At 41.5% G+C, this 9,701-nt stretch overlaps 1 protein-coding gene and 1 long non-coding RNA gene across 3 annotated transcripts; both read right to left on the bottom strand.

Annotated features, from left to right (window-relative positions):
• Positions 323–4,416, bottom strand: LOC110432991. The gene is made up of 2 exons (XR_002450338.1): positions 3,377–4,416; positions 323–1,403 (listed from the first exon to the last, which is right to left on the bottom strand). It is a non-coding gene; the product is annotated as an uncharacterized LOC110432991 (long non-coding RNA).
• On the bottom strand, positions 5,768–9,391 carry LOC8083868 (caffeoylshikimate esterase). Of its 2 annotated transcripts, XM_021451686.1 has the most exons (9): positions 9,241–9,391; positions 8,948–9,155; positions 8,236–8,265; positions 7,526–7,652; positions 7,281–7,427; positions 7,008–7,138; positions 6,796–6,933; positions 6,285–6,383; positions 5,768–6,150 (listed from the first exon to the last, which is right to left on the bottom strand). In XM_021451686.1, the coding sequence occupies exons 1-9, from the start codon at positions 9,324–9,326 to the stop codon at positions 5,917–5,919; spliced, it is 1,200 nt and encodes a 399-aa protein (XP_021307361.1). In that variant the 5' UTR covers positions 9,327–9,391; the 3' UTR covers positions 5,768–5,916. The 2 variants fall into 2 exon arrangements, with proteins under 2 accessions (XP_021307361.1, XP_021307362.1); XM_021451687.1 differs by lacking the exon at positions 8,236–8,265.

The raw sequence follows: 9,701 nt of genomic DNA, 5'->3' as shown, positions 1-9,701 counted from the left end.
GTTGGAATGATCCAAGCATTGGAAATCTGTTCAATGCATCCTGGATGATTGAACCAAAAGTTTTCAGACCTGAAGATATTAGCTTTGGGGATGTTTGTGCCAATCTGGACCTTGCAAGGGAGATGGTCAGAGGTGGTTCTTGCCAGGGGGAGCACCAAAGAAAAGGGGAACTGGTTGGTCCAAGCAACTGAAGTGAAAAACCAATCTATTTGCTCAAGTAAGGGAGTGTCTTGCATATTGCTCCAAGTATAGCTTCTACCTTTAAGCGGGAGTTCAATCAGGCCAAGTCTACTAATGATATTATTAAAAAAAAATCAAAGAGTCATTGAAATTGCCTCCCGGTCACATTATAATATAATAGCTGATATCATAGTCATACGTCGTGAAATACAATATTACAATACATTTACAACACTTGATCAACACACACCTATTTACATCATTTTTCTAATGAAAACACACGCAGATCTTCATTAGAGTCGAAGTAGCGCATCAGCGGTGAAGGCTCCTCCTTCACGGGCAATCATTAGAGTTGGCGTAGTTTGCCAGGCGTAGCCTTTATTTTCGAACCAAACTTAAGCGCACGAATGAGACCACCCAATCCTTCTCAACTCCTTTGGAATCATACTCAGATTCATAACCTGTTATCCAAAGTATCAGTACAACTTCTACTGGCCATGGCTCCCACCCTGTGCTTTTGCGTTGCTTTGTGGTAAGTGGAAATGCAAGGGTAGATCAAAAGGCCAATATATGCCTATAGTCTTCCTATGCAAGTTCAACAATATTTGAATAAATATAATAATTCATCAAGTCTTATTCCATCTTATCCACACATTCTACCATCCCATCACACATATCTCACCATACTCTCACTCTCTAGGCGGCAAGGATGACTCCCACTCGTGCCTTGCCTCAACGGCCATTGCCAGAAACCAACACCAACCTAGGGAAGAGTACCACCGGCATGCTGAGATTGTGAGGCATAGTACCGGGCCTCAAAGGTCACTACACTATCTTAGGAGGGTGTGGATCCTCATGCCCGTACCTCCCTACACTATCTGCTAACTACTTAGTAGTAGTGGCAATGCCCTAGCTGGTCGTACATCTGTCTCCCTCCCATGAAAGCGAGTGGGGTGCAAGGCTTCCTAAGACCTTGTTCACAGAACATACCAGTCCTTAAGGTGACCGAACAAGACTTCTTCATGAGGGGCCAATCGATGCCCCGCTCGACGGGACATCCCGCGCCCCGTGCTAAACAGCACCTCCCATGCCGAGGCTTTGTGCCCACAAAGAAACTCTACCCCGGGACCTCTTCTAGTTACATGTACCCACCATAGGTACCTCTTGTGGAAAACGCCTAGGTAGCATTCCCCGTAGGACCTATCACCTTCCTCTCTTGTCACCTGCCCACATATTATGAGATCATATGCAAAAGGTAAAGCATGATTTTTGTGACAGCTAGGTCCTACATGTAATGCTATGCTCAATCTAGTGATTCTGTAGACAAATTGCAAGCTCATTTACAGCAATTGTGAACAAGTAAGGAGACAAAGGACATCCTTGTCTGATTCCTCAGTGCGGATAAAGGACTGGTGTTGAGTCACCATTGATGATAACTGAAAGGTTAGTGGTCGAAATGCAGTTATGGATCATGGCAATAAAATGGTCATTGAAGCCCTGCCTTCTGAGAGCATAGGCAATAAAATTCCATTCTATTCTATCAAAAGCTTTTGCAAGACCAAGTTTAAGAAAGAAAGCTTTTTGTTTCCAACTCTTAAGGTTAAAACTATGTATTATTTTCTGGGCTATAATGATATTTGATGCAATATGTCTACCCTGAACAAAAGCAGCTTGAGAGGGATGTATAATGTGAGGAAGGTGATTTTTAATCCTTTAAGCTAGTGATTTGGAAATGATCTTATATATGACATTCCAAATACTTATAGGCCTGAAATCCTTGGGAGTAATGGGAGCTGTTATTTTAGGAATTAAAGCAATATAACTAGAATTTATCTCAGGAGGCATAGTGGCAGTCTGATAAAAATCTGTAACTAACTGATGAACATCCTTAACTACCCACTCCTATGTTGATTTGTAAAAAGCTGCATTAAGTCCATCTGATCCTAGAGCTGCATTGTTTCTCATGCTTTTGACAATGTTGTGCAGTTCTTGTAGGTCTAGAACAGAGGCTGTGTAAGCATCTTCAACTATGCCTTTTGGAATAACTTCATTTTGACTCTCCATTCCTGAATTGTGCCCTGTCCAGCATGCTGAGAGCTCAACCTGAAAATACTTGTGAAATAATCATTTGCAGTTTTGGCTAATTGTTCCTGAGTGGTGGAGAAGGACCCATCGGGGTTCTGGAGGTGAGTAATAGTGTTTCTCTTGGCTCTCTTGATTATAGCTTGGTGAAAGAAGCTGGTATTTTTTGTCCCCCTTAACAAACCAGTTCTTTTTATCTCTGTTTGTGGTAGGCATCTTCTTTGGTAAGGGTAATCTGGTGCTAGTATTCAAGCTCTTTTTGAATGGTAATGTTATGTGGGTTAGGGGGAAGCATGTAGAGGTTCTGGATCTAGTTCTCGATTTCCTGGAGTTGGTTTGAGGTTTTTGGTTTGGTCTTGCGCCACATAGTGAGGTCTTGAGCCAGGTAATGAGTTTACAAATGGAAGGGACGATTGGAGGATTTCAACTAGCTTTGCTTGGCTGTAGCATTGTAGTCCTTCTCCAAAAGCCACCAGTTCTCAAATTTAAAGTATTTAGGTTTCTTCCTGGGCTTAGCATCCAGAATGACAAGAACTGGAGCATGATCACTCTTGAGCAAACCATAGTATTGGGAAAAGATAAACACCAACCAGCATTAGCAAGAAACCTGTCGGTCTTTCATATGTAGGCATACTACTAAATCTCTTGTTAGTCCAAGTGGAAGTAGGTCCGTTATAACCAAGATCAAAGAAACCATAAGCTTTAACTAAGCAACAAAAGTGAGAGATAACACGCTCATTAGCAGGTCTAGGACCTAACTTTTCCTTAACATCCATGATATTATTAAGATCCCCCGTGCAAATGATAGGCATATTTTGATATATTACAACAACATTTCGAATCTGCCTCCAAATTAGTTCAGTTCTTTGATGATGGGGTCTCCATACACACACACTAGGCAAAATTTCTTATGAAGAAGCTTGTGGTCACACATACAGAAAAGGAAATTAGGACTAGACTCTAGGACTTCTACATCAACATCATAGTTGAATAGGAGCCACATACCACCCAAAAGACCATTAGCTGGAACTACATGAGCATTGTTAACATTAAATCTATTAATCAGATCAGTTTTACTAAGTTTGTAGTTTCTTGTTTCTGAGATGACAATTACCTGCGCTTTGCTAGAGTAGATCAACCTCTGAAGGTGGAGCATTTTAGGGCTGCCAAGGCTACCTCCCATGCCTTGACAGTTCCACCCAAACACACTCATGGCACCCGTGGCGCCGAACACCACTCCCTCCTATTGCGTGCAGCGAGCTGGAGCTTGCTGCAAACTGATGCATAGCAAGATCCCTAGCCAGGATCCCACACCAAGATCCCACGCCAAGATTCCAAAGTGCCTTGTAGCAAGGCAAGCACATGATGGAGCCGAAGGCCAAAAGCAAACCGCCTCATGAGCACCTGCAGAGTCGCTCTAGACTTCGTCACTCCTCTTGCGAGGTCTGCATCAGTCAGAGGTATGTATCCTCTCGTTGCTACAGACTTTGTTCGATCTGGCATGAGCGAAAGATGGCAGATTGCACAAGCTAGTTGCAGTCTAGATGTGGGAGGAAGTTGGAGAATTTCTTCCAGATCATCGATGCAAGGTGAGACCAATGAGAGCGATGATATGCAGTTGACTGCGGATGGATATGCAAGAAGCAGATAGCAAGTGACGATATGAGGATGGGTGCGGACAAGATGCTGAAAGAATCAATGGAGGAATCGGTGGGGAGGAAGAAGGGGATGAACCGGTAGATCACCTATTTTTCAATCAAAACTTGAGCAGGATACAATCTCAGATAGAGCAGAGCAGATCGATCGGTAGATCAGGTGAGTAGCAATCGATGGCTGGTGTGGATAAGACTAGGGGATGATTCAGGATGGACGATTGGACGATGCGTGGGAATCGAATTGGGGAAGGCAAGAGCTACAGTAGTGGCTACAGGAGCCAAGGAAGCCATCATCCGCCCACGCTCATCCGCTCGATCCTTACCCAGAGTTGAAAATGGGATTTTCAATAAGAGGGAGTTGTATGCCTACAGTAGTGGCTACAGGGCTGTTTGGTTGCCGGCATGAGACCATACATGCATCTCTTGATGCAGCGTGGTCGTGTTTTGTTGCCTGTATGCAGCTTTGGAGTTGCCTGTATGCAGCTTTGGGCCACACTCTAGACATGCAAAAAGGAGCCCTCAGCCAGGCTGAGGAGGAACGCCCGAATCGGCCGTTCCTGGCTAGGCTGGGCAGATGCAGCTGTTTACGTGGCTAACGGTGTATTAGTGCATGATTAGTAAATATCAAGTGATATCAGTGTACTTTAAAGTTGATTAAGATATAATTAGATAAAATAAGACCTATAAGGCCACTCTCAGTGGGGGTTTCACCAGGATGTCATGCACATTTAATAGAGCACCATGTCAGCAAAACTGCACTTTTTGCATGAAACGAAGAGGAGAGAGAAGAAAGTAGTTTCACATTTCACCATAGTGAAACTCCGCAGGCGTTGTTTCCCACGCGATGAAACAGGATGAAATCCCCACTGAGGACTAAATTGTTTCACCATCTTGCATGTGATCCAATCATTTTGCAGTAATTAAATGCTTTGCCCAACCTAGGAAACATCAAGGTGAAACTCATGCATTGTGGAGGTTGTTTCATTGTTCGTTTCATTGATGCTCTATCAGCAGATTTGTTTTGGAAACAGTGCATTGAAACGGGCCATTGAGACTTGTCTAAGAGTGTATTCGTACAAAAATAAAAATTATAATCATAATCTTATAATATTTTTATCTCATACAACTTACCTTCGTACATACAACAAAACATCATCTAATCAGAGCCTGACTCCACATATGCATGCAACCAAACTAGGCTTCGTGCATGTATCCAGCCAGACTGCCTCTGACTCCACATATGCATGCAACCAAACTAGGCTTCGTGCATGTATCCAGCCAGGCCAAAGGCAGCCTGGCTCTTTAGAGCTAGCCTGGTTGGGAAGAGAAGTGGTTGGGAAGAGAAGGGAACTAAACAGGCACAGGCCCATAGAGAGCATGTGTGTGTCATATAAAGAGCTGCAATTGGCACATCATGAACTAAAACCTCTAGACATCAGAGAAAAAAGCCACTGCATCATTGAGATGATTTTGATCTGGTAACTCTTGTAGATTTCTGCCATGTAATTATGCTTGATTTGCCATCACACTTTATATTTGAGTTCTAAATTTTGTGATACATTCTACAATACCAGTTTTCCCTTTACAATAATATGATGTTGCCTGTCTTACCAGACATGTGTCGCACGTGCATGTTCACTACTATACCACAAAACTCCGCATCTACCGGAATGTATTGGAAAATATATAAAAAATAAAGGGTGTTTTGTAACTGAGGTTTTCCCAAATAATTCGTGGTAAATAAATAGAAATTGATCAGTTATATTATATATATATATATATATATATATATATATATATATATATATATATATATATATATATACATATATACATGTGCATCGTTCAGATACTTGACAGGCACATAAATAATCAGAACTAAGAATTTTACAGGGTCAAAAAATGGATTTCTCAACCGTTGAATCTGGGATCCCTAACCGGAAGGGATACAGCAATGCCAAATGAATTCACCTAATCCTGGTGAACAGCGCTGTCCGATTCACGACGACATACCTTCTTCTCTTGTGGAATGCTGATCGAGCCAAGATATGATATCATCAAGAACCTGGAATATTGTCTCGTCCGGTTCACCTTCCAAGATAGCGTGATATGCACCTTCGTAGAGGCACAGCTTCTTGTCTTGGTTCTTAGCTTTCTCATACAGAGCCTTACTAACCGCTGGGTCAGTAACCAAATCAGCCTCACCGTGCAAAATGATCAAGGGCAAAGAAACCTGTGCAACATGAAGCAGGATCCAATCATCAAAGTAATGACAGCTGCAGAATACAAAAATAGACCATCCAGGATTCTATAATCTTATACCTAAAAATAGACCACTGGAGATAACAAAAGTGGAGAGACACATACCTCTTCCAGACGCCTTTCTATCTCTTGTGTCGTTTTCAGCATCTCCAGAGCTGTTCGCAAACGTGGTTTATCCTTGTAGGCAATCACATTGAAAGAACACTGCATTGGATAGTGAACTAATAAGTACATTCTAATCACAATGAAATAGTATTTCAAGCCCACAATCAAAAGAAAAGGAACTAACAGGGCCTGCTTTTCAAATACATCTTCGTGCATACTCTAGGGTTATAAGGGAAGATAAAACTACAAGCAGCAGTAAAACCATAAAATTCACCTATGCCAAAACTATTTATTCTAATTATCACCGGAGAAGATACAAATGCATACTAATTTCACCTGGAGCATGAAGCATATTAAACAGACCATATTGTTTTTTTTTTCACATTATTTTACAAATATATATACCTTGAACAATTGTGTCAAAGAATGTACAACGCAAAAATAATAAAATATTAACTAAATGAGATAATCGCATTTTAGTTTGAGAGAATCCAGTGTGAAAGATAGTGACCTGCTCTTGTTTCTTCTTCTCCTTGAATGCCAACTCAGCTAAATCCTTTTGAGGAACAAGCTTTTCTTTTGGCAGAAGTTTGGCCATAAAAATTAGAACTTGCTGAATGGGCCATGGTGGAACCACATCGTCTGCTATCTATTGAAATGAGTTTGTGAATAAATGGGAAGGCATTAACTAGTATATACAACATTCCACAAAGATAAAACTACCTTGCACATGGGTGCAACCAGTATTGCACCATTCCATTCATTTGGTTGCTTGAAGTGAACCTTCAATGCAACTGCTCCACCCATAGATTGACCAAACAGAAAACTCGGGAGGCCTCTATATTCAGGATTTCCTACCCAAAAAAACAGGAGTATTATACACAAATGATAATCTTTAAGTTAGGAAACTTTTCGCAAAAGGACTAAACGTATTTCAAAATCATGTACATAAAAGAGATAGCATGAGAAACCAGCAAGAATGTAATGGCAGAATACCTTTGACCTTAGAAAAGTGTTCAGCTACATCGTCAACAAGAGTATCAAAACTTGGAATATATCCATGAAGTCCTTCTGAAAGACCGAAGCCAGGGTAGTCCAGTGCAAATACTCCATATCCAGCTGAAGCAATCTTCCTAGCAACTCCTAAAATAAAAACAATCATTAAAAATATGCAAAAGCAGAAACATATTACTATATCAGACAAACCTTAGGATAAGTAGCATCAAAGAGGAAAAGCTAACCATCAAGGAAAAAGGTACATGTGTCTCCGTAACCATGGCAAAGACAAACAATTGCTCTCATGCGATGATTCTCTGGAAACCAGCATTTTGAGAAAATCTCCACCCCCCTAGAGTTACGCTCATATGACTGTAGAAGAGAAAGATTCCGAAGGTAGAGGATTAATCAACAAGCTGGCATAAAATTCTAAACAGAGAAGAATTAAATGGTGTTTCATTATGCTTTCAGAGTCAGCAATACCATTGAGCAAACTTACATTTTTGCATAGCATATTACCGTCTTAAAATATCTTCCAGACAAGGAAAAAATGATCTATAAAATAGCCAACTCCTGAAGGTTCATCACTCACAGAAAAACACCTACCAAAGCAAAGGAGAAACTAATGTACTATTGGACACGCCATATGAATTTCAACATTACAGTGCCCTGCAATAATTTTTTAAAAAAACAAACACTGCAACTATCCAATATTTCAAAACGGTGGGCATTCACTCAATTCAATTAAATAAATACACCTAACTTACATAGAGTAAAACAATAAAATATTTCTCCAACATACAGTGTGCTGTGCACTCATTAGAAAGAAAACAAGGGATCAACTCTTTGGCATAAATAACCTTGTATAGAAATGCATGAAATAAATTTATGCGTTGTAGTAGAAGTTGAGGGATCTAATTATCATGAAGAAATCATAGAATTTAAGATATAGTACCTCCTTTGTTCCGATGCCACTATATTGTCCCTGCATCATAATCCGAATGCAAGTGAGAGAGATCATCCATAGCATGAGAAATCATAAAGCGTGTTTTCTATGCCATCATTTGAAGCGAGATGAGTGAAAAAAGGTATTATTGGAGAGTTTATTTATATTCTACAAAACCATTGCACTGGAGATTTAAGAGCCAAAAAATAATAATGTACAGTAGTACTCATACCCACACCTCCAACCAATTGGTAACACATGCTTTGCCCAGACATCTTTTAGATGAAAGGCCAGAAGTTTTTGATTCATAAAAACGAAACCTTTTATTCCAAACACAGGTTCCTATTGCAGCTTGTTACTCTATTCGCTGAACTAGCCATGTCTGAAAGTATCATTTGCTGATTTGTTGAGAGAAACACTCTTGAATGACCGGTAGATTCAGCGGATAAGCTCAAGCGAACAAGACCATTGAGTCTGTTTGAAAAGTCATGACTTCCCTGATTTGTTTGACATAAAAATATCGTTGAATGACCGACAGAGCTCAAGCGCATAAAAACAGTACTTGTATTATCTTGCCTAAACAATCCTATTCTCGCACGTCACTAGTAAGTATGAAGAACCGATAAAAAGAAGAATGAACAACATTTCTGGAACACCAGACAAAAATGGCATCTTCATCTGGATTCTAAGCAGATAGGCAAAACAGGGGGGAGCGGTTGACCTTGAAGAGGCAATGGTCGATGCTGAGCTGCACGTTCTTGAAAGCCTCGCGGATGCGGCGGCGCTCGGGGGCCTGGTCCAGGCACGCTCCCAGCACCTCCCTCTCGAGCGCCTCGTCCACTAGTCCCTCCCACTTCCTTGGAGCCTGCGCTGGCGCTGGCGCCGCCGCCGACATCGCCGCCGCGCCGGCACCCCGAGTCGTCGGCCGGCTGCGTTGGACGGATGGATTCGGTTAGCAGATCCGCTGCGGGAAGAGGAGGTGGATGGGAGGCGAGGGACCGACGACCCACCTACCGCGAGAAGACGGGGGCAGTAAGGAGGGGCGGCGGCGGGAGCGCGGGGAGGAAGACCTTCGCGAAGGCCCGTGGCTTTGACGCCATTTATTGTGCCTCCTTTTATCTCCTTTCTTTTTCAGAAAAAAGGAAATGTGCTGTGCGCGCACAGCATATCTATTTTTCTCTTTTGCTTGTTCGGTGCTTCTTTACGTCACGGAAGCGGGAAGCCCAGCTATTTCAGAAATGAGACTAATCTCTCACACTTCTTTTTCACGAGCGGGTTTACTAACTTTTTTTATTAAGACTCTATTTGAATATATGTTTATTCACTTCAATCTCTAAGTGTGAAGTGGATTAGAACGAAATTTTTGAAACTTTTTTTTAGAGGCTTTGAACCCTGTATCTTTGGAGGGTCTAACCCTCTTTAGTAGTTTCATGCTGCTGTTAATAAAGTTGCCGGTTATAAAAAAAATAAACTAT

The sequence above is a fragment of the Sorghum bicolor genome, chromosome 1 (assembly GCF_000003195.3).
Source record: "Sorghum bicolor cultivar BTx623 chromosome 1, Sorghum_bicolor_NCBIv3, whole genome shotgun sequence".
Classification (NCBI taxonomy): domain Eukaryota; kingdom Viridiplantae; phylum Streptophyta; class Magnoliopsida; order Poales; family Poaceae; genus Sorghum; species Sorghum bicolor.
Note: the sequence above shows the minus strand (reverse complement) of the source record. Positions and strands in the feature narration are given on the sequence as shown.